Here is an 18,315-nt window from a genome sequence, read left to right on the forward strand (position 1 = left end):
ACAAAAAGAAAGCAAAGGCCAGTCTACACAGATCGACCAGAATCTGCACTCAAGAACCTGCTGTGATAATATGCCTGTGAATTCATGCATGCTGACACCAAAATAAACTTGAGAACTGAGAATTTGGGTGTCATTTTTATTCACAGTCCTATACTTAGCTGCAGCCTGAATGAAAACAGGTTTGTTTGGGCTGTATTACGTTCTAGTTCACCAAGGCTTATGTTCAGAAATAGCTGTCAGCTTCTTCTGCAATTCATTTCTACTCTTTCCCCTTAGAAACTGACACCTCTATTTCAAACTTAACTGTAAATATAGAGAGAAATAAGAAATAACTACAACCAAAAAAAGAGGAGTAATCAATGAGCTTTTGCGCAATACAGGAAAGCAATACTTACTTGTTGAGCAGTCTGATTCGCAGTGTGAAAGGCATCCCAGTTGGCAGCAGTTGGCTGGTAGGGTCCACTTGGGATAGCATCCTCAGGGCTCAGGTGAGAGGAAAGGTCAGGGTGAGTGTTGCCCACCACTGGTTCACCCTGACAGCCTAGAGAGGGCAGTCTGTTGTCTTGGTGCTCCACCCCACTGATTCCAGAAGTGGGTGAGATAGGTGCAGGAGACTGAACTGACTGAAATGAGTCTTTGCTCTGGTGTGTTCTTTTCATGGGTAATTCAGCAGACATCGTTGCAAAACACTCAGTTGGTTTGATTTCGCTTTATACCCTGCTTGTCTTCATCTGAGCGTCGTCATCTGCAAAATGTATCACGAGTGGATTATAAAAAGCACAAAAATGCCACAGTGCAATGAGAATGAACTAAAACGGGTTTACTTTACTGAAAATAATTACTTAACCCTGCTCTGAAATAATATCTGTTTGCATCTGAGACTCACTTTAAAAAGTGGGGCAAAGCACTGGGACCTGAGAATACATTCTGTAAAACTTAAATTAAAAGCCTAGTCCCAATTATAGGCGGCCCCTTTTACTCGCCCGGTGTGGCTCAAATTATGTGTTCATTCCTCAATTACCCTGTAAGTTATTCATATTCCTTTAGTCCGTTAAGGGTCCTCAGATCAAAACAATCAAAAGGGTTTTTCATAAAAATTACTCTCTCTCATGCGCTGTCTGTCAGAGCTAGATCAAATCAATGTTTATCTGAAGCCTAATTTTTATACAAGTCATATTAACACTGGTTTGAATAAATAATTTGATTGTATTTCCTGATCTTTGCTGAGCAACAGCTTTGTGTGAAAGGAATTTAAGACCTGTCCCAAATATAGGCCCTGTTGATTTCAGAGATTTAAGCAAATAATAGTCAGTGCTAATAATTAAAGTTTTATGGTGGGCTGAAAGTCAAAAGTCACTCTCTGTTAACTAAATGTGTCTGACATTTATGTGCATTTTAAGATCAAGCATAAATAACTAGTCTTACCTCCTCTCCTTGCTAACCTTGTCTTTAACTCACTGATCTTTCTCATAGGTTTATTTCACCAATATAGTCTAAAGTTAAAGAACCACAGTGCCAGTGGCCAAGACTGTGGGATATGTGGTTAAATGCAAAAAAAAATAAAAATAAATAAAATAAAATCATAATTTTATCTTTGTTAAAATGAAGTTAATGTTGGTTGTGGTGGTAAGTTAGATACCAATTTGATTTCTTACTTGAGGTCGTGTCCGTGTGGCCAGATAAGATACTCTGTAAGTGACAGACCTCCCGTTTTTTCAAACACTGGCATTTAGTTTATCAATCTTTCAGAGAGAAATGCTTTATGAATTGAATATATTAGTTTTAATCAGCAATTAAAAAGTCTCAAATGTCTAAAAATGATGACTTACTTGTTCAAACACTGCCCTGTCACTGTAGTTTCTACCAACACCAAACTAACTTGCACCCAAAAATCTATAAATTTACCGTAAACTAGCTTAAAATTAATATAATTAACAACTTTCAACTGACACCTTTTTAAATAAATAACCTAATAATTTCTCCACTCGGATAAGTTAAAATATCAACAAACAGTGAAAGACGACATTTTTGTAAAATGGCGTACATTTTATTAGCCGTTAAATTAAGCTAACGTCAGTTAACGTTACCTGCCGTCCTGGGTCAAGCTGAGCAGAGTTAACCGTTGACGAAACTTTGGCGTTGCTACAGTTACTGAGCATCATCATCACTTCCGTCACAACACGTGCCTCCCATTATAATTAAATTTAATTAACACTAAATTTAGACAATTCTTCCTAAAAACACTGACTTCATTTATAGTAATGTTCATTTCTCGAGGTGGAATAAGAGCACAAACATTCACCTTTGTGTCACAGCAGGTGTACAGGCGGCGGTTAAACTAACTTCCGGTAAGACCTTTCAAAATAAATCGCTAGTAACGAGTTTTAATCTATGGATTTAATCGGTATTAATACATTATGCAGTGGTGGAAAAGTAAAAAATACTCTATTGCAAGCAAAAGTCCTGCATTCTAGATGGGGGAAACCAGGAATGAAGCTAGTTGTGTAGTGCCTTTTAGATAATGAATACTGACCAATTTACCTCTGTGAGAAACATAGACATCTCTGATTTTTTTTTTTTTTTTTTTGCTTCTTTTGTGCTCAAAAATAATTTTTCTGTGTTTCAGAATTTAAATATATGAGCAACAGGGTACCTTGCAAAATACACAGAAATATTTGTTTGATTGCACTTTGTTAAAATTAGGTCTACATGATGGTATGACTAGACACACCGAAGTCTGTTAGTAGTACTTTAGCAGTACATCATGTTTATTACACCTGGACTGTTTCTTTGTATTAATTCTTACTTGTCTGGCTCCTCACATCCTGCACTGGTTTATGTTACCTCATTGAGCTTGAGCCATGTGTGCATCCTTTAAATACACCACATGATGGCAGCATAGTCATGTGGTGTTGTAACCAGGGACAGATTCAGGGACAGGCCCAGTGTTAAATGGGATAAATTGAACAAGTGATGGTGTTGAAAGACAATAATGCGTTGGCTGTGTATTCTGTTTGTAGAGTATGATATTTAGAGCACATTCTTAATACTTCATTTCCTCAAATAAGCACAAATAACAGTTCTGTTCATCAGTCACACATTCTGATCACATTTTAGTCCAGTTGGATTGATGATCACAGTCAGAGTCACTACTTGGCCAGAGATGTGCAAAAAAACGGTGCTGGATTCTTCTGGTTCTTAAGGACATACAGTAGTAATCTTTCCACCTGCCTGGATGCAAATCGTAAAACCTTCAGTGTGGGAGGGGTCACACTGACGTATAGTGGAGCCAAAACTGTCCTTTTTATTAAAAATGGGATCCAGTCCAGCTGGTGTCATCCTCATATGATATGACAGTACACTGCAAAGTGAAATTTCTTTGAGCACACATCAATTATAGAATGTAGACAGTTTATTGAAAGAAAAATTTAGAAATATTGAATATTTGTACAGAATCTGAGCATTTATCAGCGGCATTCCACAAATAGTGGTCAGGTTTGGTTTTGAAAAGCCGGTCAGGTCCTGGTCCTGCAGTCTGCATCATGGAGGTGGTCCAGCGCAGCAGAGATCCAAGGTGGAGCTCTGCCATTTCGAAAAGAGACCGATCTTGCCTTTTTTTTTTGACTCTGTGATGGTGATGCCAAGCTTTGGAGGGCCTGGCACCAAACACACTCTCCTCCTGCTGGTGTGTGTGTGTGTGCGTGTTTGTGTGCTGTACCATCAAAACACACATATACTGTACAAAACACACATGCCTGCAAATTAACAGCAATGACAGATGAGTCACGGACTGGGACATTACTTCAGGCAAAGATCAGAAGAAGGAGGTCATCCAAATACAGCACACACACACAAACCATAAAAGCGCAAACACAAATATATGAACATGTTTTTCATTAAAAAAAAAAAGAAGGAAAAAAAAAACAGTTGCTCACATTGTCCGCTGCAAATTCAGTTCTCTGTGCATTGACTAAATCCCTAAAAGCTCCTCTCTGTTAATCAAAATTAGATAATTTGTGTTTTTCAATGCCTTAAAATGGCTCAGATGTAACTCTACACCTTTGCCTTATTTAGTATGCGCAGAACTACGAATATGCAAATTACTCAATGGGATTGGTTCCTGAGGTTTGTTACATAGCAAACCCTGGCTGTCTGACTTCGTGTTTTCAAGACTGTCATTGGTGCACTGCAGTTCTGAGGCAAAAACTTCTCTGGGTTTTCTGTTGCCTGTGACCGGTATTTTCCCAAGACTGCCTGAAAGATGGAGTGTCAATTATGGAGCAACATTTCATCCACCACATATCCAGCCACAAGCTTCATTAGTCCTTTGTAGCTGCAGCTGTCCACGATTAAAATCCAATTGTGGTTGTTTGGCCAGTGCAGGGCTGCAGCCAACCTCTGCGGCCATGTAGGGCTCACCTTTGGTATAGTGTATTTCCTGGAGCTTCACGTTGTTGAGTTGTTGGTCACAGTAGCCGAGGTGTTTCAGACCAGAGGTTTGAGGATGTGATTTTTTGCAGTGAAGAGTTTTAGTCTGACTACCTGCAGCAACAGTGTTCTTGTCATCTTTCCTCCCAACATAATAAAAATAATGGGAATATTTCCAGCCGCTAACGTAAGCATTCCCAACTAGCTTGCTGCTTTATGACGTGCATGTGCAGTGCGACGATTACTTAAATGAGTTCGCTGATGTGACTGTTGTATTTCAAGTTAGTAGTGATGTGATAACAAAAGTAACGTTGTAACAAGTTGTTTGGTTTTGGAGTAATTGTAATATAATTAAAATTTCATTTGTAATTAGCTACAATATTTGTTAATGGAAAAAGTAATATTATTACTGTAACGCATTATTAGTGAGGCGTTATTGGTAACTGTAACATGTTACTAGTAATGCATTATAGCCCAACACTGGTTGACACACGGCCCACATTTCTAGTGGGTCTATCTTCAACAAGGTCGAAAACTTTATTTATTGTTTATTTTGATCTGCTTTAACAAACCCATGAGATAAGGCAGACTTTGTAATGATAGAATCCAGAATTTCTTACATTTAGCTATTCACATGTCCTTTTTTTATGTCCTTTTGCTGCCATTTTCTCCGTCTCTCATTGTGTGAGAGTGGGTGAAAATGCCATTCAAGGTCTTACACAATGTAGTAAAGCCCTCCAATGTAATGTCCATATTTCCAGTATTTCCACCTTGGAACCACAGCATACCAATGACAGTCTCAACAACACGGATTCAGACTTCCAGGGTTTCCTACATCAAATATCTAAGGAACCAATCCCATAACACTTCGGCAAAACAAAGGGTATCATAGGAGAAGCAATATCATGTCAGAGCTGCCGATTGGGAATGAAGTTTATTTAACCCTATGATAACATACGACAATGTAGTCAAGCTGAGAGCTAATGTTATTACCGTTTACAAGCAGAGGTTTGTGTGTTTGATGAGAGGAGTTGAAGGTGAGCAGGTACACTGAAGCCGCAGGCGAGCAACTGGGGGCGGGATTGATTTGCATATTCATATTTCCATGCATTTTAAATGAGCCACAGGTGTAGAGTTACATCCAGTCATTTAAGGCATGAAGGGATGTTTGTCACAGAAAAAACTAACATGTAATTTTGATGAGATGGATTTTTAGGGATTTAATCAATACCTGCAGAGGACCTTTAAATGATCCGTGAGTCGATGGAATATTATTGAGGTTCATTTACTGTACTATTTTTTACTCTGAATGAATTCGGGCATTAGAGAAGACACTGAAGACTCCTGATTTCAGAAGCTTTTATTCATCCACAAACTTCTAAAAAATAAACTGCATGAGTTTCAAAGTTAAACTCAAATAAACATCATTTATAAAGCAACCTGAGCATCAAAAACATGTTTTTTTTACCTGCGGCTATAATTCAAAACAGTCACCAAAATGAAACCTAATATTTCATGTCAGAAAAAATAGAGAAATGTGGACTCAAACACACCAAATTTAATCCTTAATGAATACATTTTTTGCTGAGACTGTGTAGGAATTTACCACTTTTCCACTAGATTTCATATATCTACACTTTCATATATCTAACATGAAATTGTACTGCATGTATCGAGGAGCATGTTTTGTTGAATCCAGGTAACATGCTTACATTTTGAGGCACTGGTATGTTCACTATAAGCCTTTATCTGCATCTACACTGCAGTTTATGCTTCGTGTCACTAAGTTACATTAGGAAGAAATCTGCATTATTGTTATTCTTTCAGCGCAAACTGAGCTACAGATTTTGATAATCACAGTTTCTTTTCAGAGATGGAACAGTCAGGTTCATGAGAAATGAGGTCGTAGTTCTGAGAGATAATCAGGTTCACAGGTGTAAGACAGTATAAATATCAGACCGATGCCCCTTTATGCATACAATATAGAAAAACCTAATAGTTTTATATTTAAATGAGCTCTATACAATATTAAGAACATTGATATAGCAGTAACTAACTGCTATATAGTTGAGTAGTGGCATCCTGAGCAGAGAATGAAATGGGACGGGATCACGGGCGGCACTGGCGTAACATTTTAACGTGTTATGCGTGCAACCCACCAGGGGAGATTTAACAAGGAGCTGTCAGTGATTACAGCTAACTAAAAGAAGACCAGTGGCTGTAAATATCCGCACAGTGGGAAAATGATGAGGTCCCAGAGCTTCTAACCCTCCGAGCACAGGATGAGATCAGCTGCCATGTAACAGGGACGGTAAATGATTGTTCTTGTCATGTTAACGCCATTGCTGACGCTGCTGTGTTACATGTCACGGCTCTTCTGATTCCGCTATGCCAGGATGTAGTGTATAAACACACACTAGAGAGGAATGATGGCGCCGTTGTTAGGTTCTGTGTAGAAATGCAAAGAACCTTCGTAGCGGCCCTATGGTGTGATATCTGTGTAAGAAGGGCAACCGTTTGTGTTGTTAGCAATGTTAGCCTCTAGCCTCACGCTCAGCTTCCTCCATGTTGAGAGCCATGTTCAGACAACCTCTGAATCATAGATGCACTCCAAATATGGTATAGAGCTCATTTAAAACACAAAGCTTTTTGATTCTGAAAGCATTTTCAAAAGCACTCCAACCCTACATCCTTACTGATGGCAATTGTTCTTGCCGATCATTGGGCTATCTAAGCCTAATTCTTGATTCCTATTGGACAGGAGACTCCTGTCCCTCCGAGACCACAGTATCCATCAGGGTTTTTACTCAGGTACTGCTGGTGGTAATCCTCGGCATAGTAGAATGGCTTGGCTTCAGCTATTTCTGTTGTGATCGGACCAAAGCCTTCCTCTGTTAGCACCTGAAAGAAGCAGCAACAAAGACACACAATTTATGGATTTACAAGGAAATAAACAAGATTAAACAAATGCAGTTATTGAAACAAAGACAATTAAAGAACAGAGAGACCAGAGAGTGATCTGTGTGGGAATCAGTGTTTGCAGCGACAACAAAGAACATAGCAGGAATATGCCAAGGACAACAGAACAAGAAGAAGTAGGTCTGGAATATCCAAGGGACTTCAGATGATTTAGAAATTACAGCCCTCCGCCCTGTCTGATGCTGATGTTTGATGCAGCACATTCGTACATAATTAAGTCTTTTGTTTTAGTTGAATTTAGTAACATTATCCCCTTAATATAATTTCAAGGTTTCGTTTTTGTTACACGTCACCAAAGAATGGGGCGAAAAACCCAGATTGACCATGAGAAGGAGCTCTCTGTTTTCTAGTACTTCTAAAGTTTGGGTCGATGACAGCGTGTGTCAGTCAGGTCTGAGTTTAGGTGACTTTCAACCAAAATGTTAAAGTTGAATCTTGACTGGGACAGAATAGAAAAAAGGTATGGAAAAACAAAAACCTTGAAACTGTGCCGATTTACAAGAGACTGATAGTATCACATGACCTCTATGTTCGGCGAAATGTGGTAGGTAATTTGCAGTGGAATATTTTGCCGGATTCAAACTGGATTAAAATCACAGACAACCTCTGCAAGTATTACTATTAGTCCCCAGGTGATACTAGTCCTGTGTGAATATGGCTTATGGTGGGAAATGAAGGTCTAGAGTCTGTGGATATTCTCATTTATCCAGGTCAATTCCATTCTGGCAACAATTAAATCGTAGGCAACTGGACTTTGATTTTGTCTAGAAGAGCCGCCCCTCAATTTTGGATTGTGAGTGAAAACAAGTTCAGATATCACAAAAAATTGTATCCACCCGTATTTATTTTTATCCTATTTTTCCTGGTTCCTGTGGTTTGTCCGCATTAAACCAATTTCTCCACAAACATCAAGGCCTCAAACTGCAAAGTACTTATAGTGGGAAAGGGAAGAAATGTGTCTAATGTGCTTATGAAAGACACGTGTAGCTCCAGACGGAGCGTACCTTTAAAAAAACAACAACAACAAAACGCACACCCTCATATTCACAGTGGAATCAGTTGGAGATGATGACACCTTCTCTTCCTTGTGATATAAATAACTCAACCAGATGGCATGTGGGTAAAATAAAAGACAAAAGAGATGAACAGCAAGCATGAAAAGACACACACACACACATACACACACATGAAACTTTAATTCCTGATGGAGGGGTGTTGCTGTGTTTTTAGAATGTGTTCAGGCATGTTTACAACACGGCTTGATCATACCATGGGTGGTGAAGGAGCTTAATTTGAATCGACATTTACATGTTTAGGCTTTTATCTGCAAAGCTGCTGTTCTTCCGCCTGAAATGACAGCTACCCAAACGCAAAGCCTCTGAAGCGACTACACCAGGTTTATGGTAATTATCCCATTGGACACCCTAAATATTAACAACACAGAACCTTCCTTCGGGCGCTTAAACATCATGATCGGTATACTTACATAAAACAGGAACACTGGTGGTTGTAGGATCCAAGCGTGATGATAAAAGTTCAGCCATCGAGCTGTTTCTACGTTCCTTTGGTTAAAATTTCATGTGAATGCTTCATTTACTCGCTCAGCACTCAGGTTAAATATTTAATAACTGGACGCTCCATTTAATTTTGAGTATTCAGCTGCATCACAATCACATCATCACAATCCCAATAATTCACTGCCTAATTATATGTTCCATGTCTTTGTGATTATGGAGCAGTTTTGGCTTGCTAATTAACAGAGATGGCTTATATACTGCAAAAATATTAAAACTGGCGCACAACTGAAGCAACATTATCTTGGTACTAATGGAGGTATCCATGTGGCTTAAAGGTTACTGCCAGTTGTTAAAAATGAAATGTGAGCCACCTTTCTGTGCAATGATCTCAACTTTAATTGGTGAAAAAAAAAGTTTTTTATTGTTCTATTAAAGTGACTCAGCATTCAACTGACAGCATTTTATGAACTTGTAATGCGTGCTTTTATTTGGTGCCTTTAAACTTGCTTTGTCTTGCATTCTTATGTAAATCAAAAATAATTTGACCACCACAGGCACCAAGCACATAACTGATCAGCCTACTGTAAATATATAATCAATCATATCCATCATATCACAGGGTGGATGACACCAACTGGTAAAAAAAGCCATTTAATTAATGCCCCACACATCATCTAACCACAGTGTTTACCTCACTCAACACATCCATCATCTCTCCCTCCACTCCTCCATCCTGTATTTTGTGAACAGCCAGAGAACCAGAGGTCATGCAGGCTTCTGAGGCCCAATCGCGAGCCTTTCCTCTAGGCTGTAGGTTCACTCCTAGCTCCAGACACATGGAGACTCTGCAAGCTGCACTGTTTTAAACCAGTATTACCACTTCGTGGTTGTATGCCTCCACAAACCAGTCAATTTTCACCTACAGTTTACATCCATGTCTGTGAATACATGAATGCCTCACACACATCTTCCCCTCAGCAGCACAGAAGATCTATATCATCAGAACAGTTTCAGTGTGGGCACCCAAGATTAGTGTAACCACTTCAGTGTCTGACCAAATGTCTCCCCTTCTGTTCCTGAGATATGATGCTGAGTAATGGCCAGAACATTATGATGTCACAGAGAAGTGTGAATTTTGTTATGGCCAAAAACATGTATTGCGAGGTCACAGTGACCTTGACCTTTAACCACCAAAATCTAATCAGTTCATGGTTGAGTCCAAGTTAACATTTGTGCCAAATTTGAAAAAAATCCTTCAAGGTGTTCTTGAAATATGACGTTTGTAGGAATGAGGAGGTCATAGTGATCCTGACCTTTGACCACCAAAATCAGTTTATCATTGAAACCAAGTGGACAATCTCAATATGAAGAGAGCCTCTCAAGGTGTTCTTGAGAGTGAGAAGAAAGAATGGGATGTACGGTCAACCCAAAGCCAATACTTTAAGTTAATTTCAAGAGTCAAGGTTGGATTTACTGTCATTGTTCTGCTACAAACAGTTTGTTTCAGTTGAAAACTCTGTTGCTATAGCAACCCCTATGGTTACACAGTTTAGTCAAAGACCGCTGATAAACCGAGACGGCCCACTTTAGATTAATTTTCCATATCTGTGTCACGTGGGTTTAGCCACTGCCCCTCCTCCTAAAGGAGACTACATGCAGTACTGAGTCCATTCATTCCAGTAGGAGAGGTAAATGTGATATCAGATTATGATGGTTTCTTTCACCTAAAGTCACTGAAGTAAATATCGGACCCATTTTTTAAAAGCCCTAACCCTTCTAGACATTCTGACACTGAAATGGCATTTTCTTCAGACAGACAAATCAGAGACATGTCTCTGTTTTAGCAACATACTCTCGCTAGTACGGATGTTTGTGTACAAGGTATCCATGACAATTCACAAAGCTGATCTTAAGTAGACAAGACATTGTGTGTCGCAAACCATAATAAAACCCCCATGGAGACGGATATACCCAATGCGCTCTATACATGTCCAAAAAATACCACTAACACCTGAATAATATTAGCATATCCCATGTCATAATCTGAAAATGCTACCTTCAGGAACAAGGCCTAATTCAGAATATCCAAACAGAATATACTGTTTACATGACCTGTATCAAACTCTGAATATTGTAACTTTTGGTATAATAGTGGAATATTACTATGCATGTAGATGTACCAAATGTTACTCTACAGTAAATCAGTTGGTCCACCACTCTGGTTGACACTGAAATATCTCAACAACTATCGGATCGATTGCCATAAATTTTAGTACCGATATCCATGGTGCCCAGACAATGAATCCCTCTGATTTTGGGGATCCTCCGACTGAGGTTGACATTTGTGATTTTGAGTGAAATTCTGCGACAAATATTAAATGGACTGCCATGGAATTTTGTGCCCACATTCATGTTCCCCTCAAGATGAACTGTAGTAGCTTAACTTTGGTGATCCTTTGACCTCTCTCCTAGCGCCACCATCAGGCCAAAACCTTAGTTTGTCTGATACTCTGATTTGCGACCAAATACCTTAAAAACGAAGGACATCGTCATCAGCTTAAGATGGTTAAAGTAGAAAACAAGATACCTGCTAAATATCTCTTTACACAGCTTCACGTTTGCTTCCAGCACAAACCTCAAAGGCCAACTTACTGGAAGTATGTTTATTACCAAACATATTTTGTCTTTTGTCATATCTAATAAAAGAAAACAGGACTGTTACTGACAATACAAATTCATATGCAACACCTACAGGCAAAGCAAAGACCAGCAGTATCAAAGCAGAATGTAAAAATGGCAAAAGCGTGACTGCATCATTTTGCAGACAGGTTCCACATTAAATGCTACAAATCTGTGTTTTGAATGCTCTCTCAGTTAGAGAGGAATTAACTCTCCGGGGAAATACTAAAAAGTTCTCTGTTTATTTTTAGTACAAAGAAACAATCAGACTTAAAGCAGTGCAGAGTAATTTCACACATTGGTGCCTCTAATAGTTAGTGAGAGGTAATTGTTTGAAAACCATTTTAACTTCATTGACGTCAGCGCTCGGAAGTTGTTAAAGAAGATGTCAGCAAACAAACCCAGAGGGCCTGCGATGATGTTGCTATAACGGAAAATACTAAAGAGACAAAAGATCTAACGTTTGCGAGTTTAGCTTTTAATGGACAGAGCGTTTGCTCCCTGCTGTTTGATTCATCACTTCCTGCACTGACACCACAATTTAATTTGAGTGAGTAGGGTGGAGGTGCAACACAGCAGTTAGTCGGAATGGGACTCTCGTCTCTGTTGCAGCTGCACTTTGTGATTAAGACTGGAAACATACAGTAGGCACATTTATGTACACAGAACCCTTCAAGCACAGAGGTAAAATAAAGAATTAAAATATACTTTACACAACCAAAATAGTCATTAAGCAAAGAAATAAGGCCATACTAAGGTGCAGAAATAAACTGCTGCCCAAAAAACAAAAGGTTTTTAACCCTGACTTAAAACAAAACATTCATTTTTGGTACATAAATAGAAATCAAGCTAGTGCCTGATGGCCTGAGAGGTCTGGAAAGTTTCTAACAAAAGCAGATCAGAGCTGTGTTTTATTTCTGAACCATTCAATGCTTTATAAACAAGGAAGAATATTTTAAAGTCAATCAATACAGCTGAAATGCACTGCAAACTGCAGGTAGCATCATTCCGCAGTCTCTGAATGTCACATGAATCTCAAAATCAACAAAGCACCATGTTGTTTTCGTCTGTCCTGTTTTGCCACACAAAGAAAAAAGTGGGACACAGTTTTACTTTTCAGCCTCAAGCAACAACAAAACCAGAGCACCTGAGCTACATGAGGCAAAGCTTCCTGTGAAGCATGTTTTTGTTTTGTTTTTTAATGGAAGTCAATGATGGCTGGGGCTAAAACTTGCATTCTGCATTGAGTTTAAATATACACTATGCAGGATTTCCCCAAAAATAATGTATGGAGTCATACAGAAGTAATCCCTCTCAATCATCACTTATGACCCACTAGAAGTGTGTGGTGGTGTATTTTTCCGCAGAGACTCTGCCCTCTGCCTGTATGTCCTTAATTTCTTGTTATACGCTTATGGGCGTGTACCCCACAGCGTTCAGCTGAGGTCGGGGCTTTACTAAAAGGTAGGTACCAGACCATAAGCAGCTGGGGTTGGTTAAACAGCAATATCTCTTTCCTGAAATCATGACCCAGTTACTCAAAATAATTAACAGACTTTGCTGTGAGTAGTTTCATGTGGGAACTATTTTTTTGAACTGAAATATCCCCCAACTGCACAGAAGGAAGTGTGCATCTACTGGTAGCTCACCTAGCAACACTGAGCTAGCTAGCGTTACAGCTCAACAGAGGAGAATGCCGTTAATGTTTACATCTTGTGCTGTCACAAGCACAAGCATCTCGTCCATGAGCAGATGCACTCTTCCTTCTGCATGGTAATATGGTTGGCAGGTGTAGTTTGGTAGTAGGCTGGGTAATGATACTTGACACCTTTAAGGTGCTGACCAAAATAACCCAGCACCAAGTACTACTGAAACGTCCCTGGTTAAACAGTGCCTGCATTCAACTCTTTTTGCACTGGGGGTCTCATCACAGACTGTCTCGTCCCCCACCAAATCAGCAAACTTTCTGTTGCTGCCTTCTCCAGATCCACTGTCCTCCTGGTGAACAGTCAGTCAACATCTGTCCGGTTAGCAAAAGCTAACACCGCAGCAATGGGATAAACGGTCCCAACAAACTCACACCAATACCAAAATGGCTTGACTCTGTAGTTAAACACATTGATAACAATAATCTAAAGTTAGCCGTGTGATGCTAACAGTTAGCCCTACCACTGTTAGTGTACAGGCAGTCTCTCACACCTGTCCCCATAGCGGAGCTCTCACTTACACAGCAGCAGCTACAGTCTGTGGTGTAGTGAAGTTGTGTGTGGTGCATCTGGTGGAGTTGGCAGTTAAACATGCTAAGATGCCCCAAAAATGTTTGACAGATTGGCTATAACACACAGCTTCTACTTACATCACAGTTACCAAAAGAATAACACTTATGGTATGATTATCACTTCAAACGTACTAGTATTGATACTGATATTGTAATTTTTTAAACGATACCCAGCCAACGTTGGAGGGAAAAAGTTTCGACATGAAACTAAACACAACAAGATCTGAGGATTATCTTGAGGAACCAGGTCATGAATTCTGAAAAGAGACATTATGCTTTCAAGCACTTCGCCATTTAGTTCCATTATATTTAAGAGAAGGCAGACATCTTTATGACCGAAATCTCCAACATTCAGCAACTCACACCAAAACAGTCTAGACTGATAAACAGCACTACAGGTAAGAGCAAAAACACGTATTTTTGATTTTGAGGTGAACTATCCCTTAAAGGATGAACATCATAGAAATGAATTATGGAGCAGGGGTGTTTTTGACGAAGTTCTTTCAATGTTTTAATGTGTTTTTGACATGTTCTTTATCTGGGTCACCACTGGAATCCACCGTAAATGCCGTGAATCCAAACTGACGGCGGCTGCTCTCGATAAAAGAAACAACCTTTTCAGACCCTACAGGGGGAACTATTTAATATTAAAAGAGTTTAGTGGACTATTCCTTTACAATAATGGATACAAGCACACACAATTGGCTTCAGGTAGCTTTAAGCTCAAAATATGGGCACTGACGTCCATCCTCCACTACCTGTGATGTACCCAAAATGGCTGCATTTTCAGTGGTGCTGGTCTTGTGGCATCCTAAACCATCCTCTCTGCCTTTTCAGTGTTTCAGTGTGTTTGTTTGGGCAGGTCCTGCTGCTGTGTTAGCAGCCTCCTATAGATGCATAATTCACATCCATTAATTTGCATGTCAGAGAAGTAGATTTCTCATTTGAAATGCAAATACCTTGACTGCTCTGGTAAAGCAGTGAAAACGTGAACAATACTGATAAGCACCCACGAGACAGGGAGAGGAAGGGAAAAAAAAGGTGAAGCTGGCATGTTAAAAGCGCTAGAGAGGGATTTCATAGACAAAAAAGGAGAGGAGAAGAGAAGAAAGAGGAAAGACAAGCAGCTGATTTGTGTTTAGAAGTAGATATATGAATGTTCATGAAAAGAAAATGTAGCCAGAGAGGTGTATCAAGAGGGAGAGAGATGCCAGAACAATGAGTACACACTGCTTTAGCACCCACCAAGCGAGCACACGTTATTACATAAAGCAAGCACGCAAGTACACACACACACACACTGTTACCACTTCCACCTGCCATTTTAGACGCAGTGCACACCCTAATGATGGGTAGGAGGCAAGAGAAGAAAAGGGAGGCTCCTTTCATGCTGCAGACAACTGCCAGCCGCCTGCAAGGTAATTTTCTGCAGTGCTGTTGTACTTCACACACACACACACACACACACACACACAGAAACACACACACACACACACACACCAAATTCCCCAATCACTCTGTGTGAACAATACAATCAAGCCAGGCAGCATAGAGAACATAGTCAATACCCTGACACCAAATTAACCAGACTCTTCTCTCTCTTTTTATCACCACTCCTGGCCTAAGCCTTCTCTCCTCTATCATTCTTTCACTCTTCCATTTCTCATATTTGCATGTTTAAAACGTGGCTGGAAAAGAAGAAGAAGACATTATTTGACTCTGGGGATCAGAGTGGGTATTAATAAAAATTCAGGAAGTGTCTGGGAGGTGTGTCCTGGGAAAATCTCTCTGTGCTGTGATGCATTTTACATGTTGGGTTTGTTTGGAATGGGGAGAGAAGAAGTGTGGGTAGTTGGCACCAGCGTCCACAGCCACCAGCATCCATAGCCACCATGGCTGCAGGGACAAAGAGAAAAAACGCCACCTACAAAGACTTCAACAGGAAGGAGGAGGACTCCACCCAAGATTTTTTTGGGAGCAAAGATTCATTAAAATTTTATAAATGGTGTTGTAGGAATGCATGCAAAGTCAATGTACAGAGGTGAAAGCTACATCTACACTCAACAGAGGGGAAGAAAAACACTGAATTATTGAAACGTCTTCGTCTTTTTGGCACAGAAATGTTGACGCTTTGTGTAAAACATCAGATACACAGGACTTCAGATCAAATCTATAGCTATGGATATATATTTAAAAAAACCTTAATCAAAACATAATCTGAACACAGTGTATGCATATGTGTGTGTGTGTGTGTGTGTGTGTGTGCGTGCGTGTGCGCACGTTAGTTTTGCAACTAAAGCGTTTTTTTTGTGGAGGACAGATTTAAGGCCCAGATGGTTTGGCATGGAGTGTGTTTGCTGTAGGCCAACTGCTCACACACACACACACACACACACACACACACACACACACACACACACACACAGATGGGAGAGAGTGGGGGAGGCAATCTGGTGAGAAAAAAATGACAGGAAACAAAATCGAGAAAGACTGATAGAAAGATGAGGTGGTTAGATGAAGGGAATCTATCAATCTATCGAGCAATCTATATCTATGACTATAGGTATACACACACGCACGCACGCACGCGCACACACACACACACACACACACACACACACACACACAGCTACGTGTTCTCTCTGCATTGAGAAAATCACACACAATGCTTTTCTATTACCAGTTTTAGCAATACAGACTGTTCACTAACAAGAATAAAAGCCTCCAGACTATGGGTGGAAAATGGAAATATTCACCCTGGGATGACTCTAAATAACCTACTGTGTCAACAAATTTAAAAGGGTTAATCTTCTTAGGAGCAGGAAGGTGCCCAACAAGTGTCTGTTACATTATTATATGTGTGTAAGTGGAAATTTTGATGTGTTCATACAGAAAGCAAAGCTAATTTTTCACCTTGCATCACTTGCGCACAATTCACCGCTGGACCGTTTGTGGTTAGTAGTAGTTGTACAAAATGGTTGTACAGGTGTATGTTAGCTGAAAGCTGTTATGAATCTCTATGTTAGGCGAAGATATGAAAATTAGGAAAATTTCTTGTCCCAGTTATCATGGCCAAAATAATTGCAATTGACCCTTTGCTAGGCCCCGCCCCTTTGCGGCTGTCCGCCAAGCTGTCGGAGTAAGCATGGTACCCACGCTGTCACTAACTGCACTCCCTGATGCAATATCATCACATTTTTGGAAAACTGAAACAGTGATTCCAGAGAGAAGCAGACAGAGGGGTCTACAGTCTGTGTTTGAAGGATATATCCAGGATGTCAAACTGACTCAGCAGCAACAATAGGTTAAAAAGACGAAGATAGTTAGAAGCTAAAGCCGAACTATAGGCTACAGGTCACAGTGTAAAAGCGAACCATCACATCACTGCTGATCGACACAGAAGACAATGAATATAAAGGGAAACTTTGCTGATATTGAACCAGCTGTGTGGCATCGCAGTGTGTGCAGATGAACGGTGTTTGGCTTCGCCCCCGTGCCACGACCAGCGGTCAGACCTTTGCTGCTGGACTGTCGGGGAGCTCCGGGGAAAGGCACATAACATTCATCTGCGCACAATGTGATGACACAGAGCTGGTTGAATATCAGCAAAGTTTCCCTGCTTCCCTTCACTGGTTCCTGTACAGCAGGGTCGGTCTTTATTCACTGTTATAATCATTAAAAAGCAAAAGCAGCATGTGTATACATTCAGTAGGCTATATCTTCAGTAGCTAGATAGCTAACCCTACACTTTTCAGGGTCTGATTTTGGTTATGGAACAGGGAAGAAACGTATATCTTTTTCCAACCTCTGCAGGTAACGAGTATCATTAATACACAATTACACAACATAATGCACAACATTTAGCTCCAAATCCACAACACCAGCCTGAAAATGAAGGAAATGACTACATTAGAGTCAATGGAGCAGAGCTGTGTTGTTGTCGGACCCTGGTCTGAGCCGGCCTGATGCTACGTTATGATTCGCCAGTCTGTCTGGGGGCGGGACTTAGCAAAGGGTCATTTCACAATATTATACTGATACTCATCAAAACATGCTTAAAACTCTTAAAATGGCCCTGAAACATTCTGGAATCACTTTACCTTACATTTTGTTCGGAAACAAATATTTCTAATGTATCGTCACACCATCTTTTTTGATGAAAAACAAGCAAACAAACTTAAAAAGCCAGGCTTTTCAACTTTTTGAAATGACATATCTTTTGATATAAAATATTCCAATGCTTGATTAAGCTCTTTTGCATTTCTTTAAGGTTGGTGCGTATGCCACCTGTTTTTGAGTCTCTTTTATTGTTGGTTGTCCATCAGTATCTTTGGGTGCTGCTGGACATGACATTCGTAATTATCACCATAATCAACTTACTGTGTTATTATTGTACTGTTTTTTATTGTGAGTAGCGATAAAATCATATATCAT

The 18,315-nt window shown here is 39.9% G+C and overlaps 2 protein-coding genes across 5 annotated transcripts in view; both read right to left on the minus strand.

The window, feature by feature from the left end:
* Nucleotides 1-2,290, minus strand: part of LOC117270953 (uncharacterized) — a 54,794-nt gene extending 52,504 nt beyond the window's left edge. The window contains exons 1-2 of one of the 3 annotated variants that reach the window (XR_004502842.2): nt 2,088-2,290; nt 396-745 (exon numbers count right to left, since the gene is read on the minus strand). Coding sequence is in view for 2 of the 3 variants with exons in the window: in XM_033648988.2 (XP_033504879.2) it covers nt 396-677 (282 nt within the window). In the remaining variant the exon portion in view is untranslated. The remainder of the gene's footprint in view (nt 1-395; nt 746-2,087) is intronic. The other 2 variants (XM_033648988.2, XM_033648994.2) reach the window with 2 other exon arrangements.
* A 3,480-nt stretch (nt 2,291-5,770) lies between these two features.
* Nucleotides 5,771-18,315, minus strand: part of msraa (methionine sulfoxide reductase Aa) — a 57,759-nt gene continuing 45,214 nt past the window's right edge. For both annotated transcript variants that reach the window (XM_033648734.2, XM_033648735.2), the window contains exon 6: nt 5,771-7,329. In XM_033648734.2, coding sequence (XP_033504625.1) covers nt 7,165-7,329 — 165 coding nt within the window. In that variant the 3' untranslated portion in view covers nt 5,771-7,164. The remainder of the gene's footprint in view (nt 7,330-18,315) is intronic.

The sequence above is a fragment of the Epinephelus lanceolatus genome, chromosome 13, assembly GCF_041903045.1.
Source record: "Epinephelus lanceolatus isolate andai-2023 chromosome 13, ASM4190304v1, whole genome shotgun sequence".
Lineage (NCBI taxonomy): Eukaryota > Metazoa > Chordata > Actinopteri > Perciformes > Serranidae > Epinephelus > Epinephelus lanceolatus.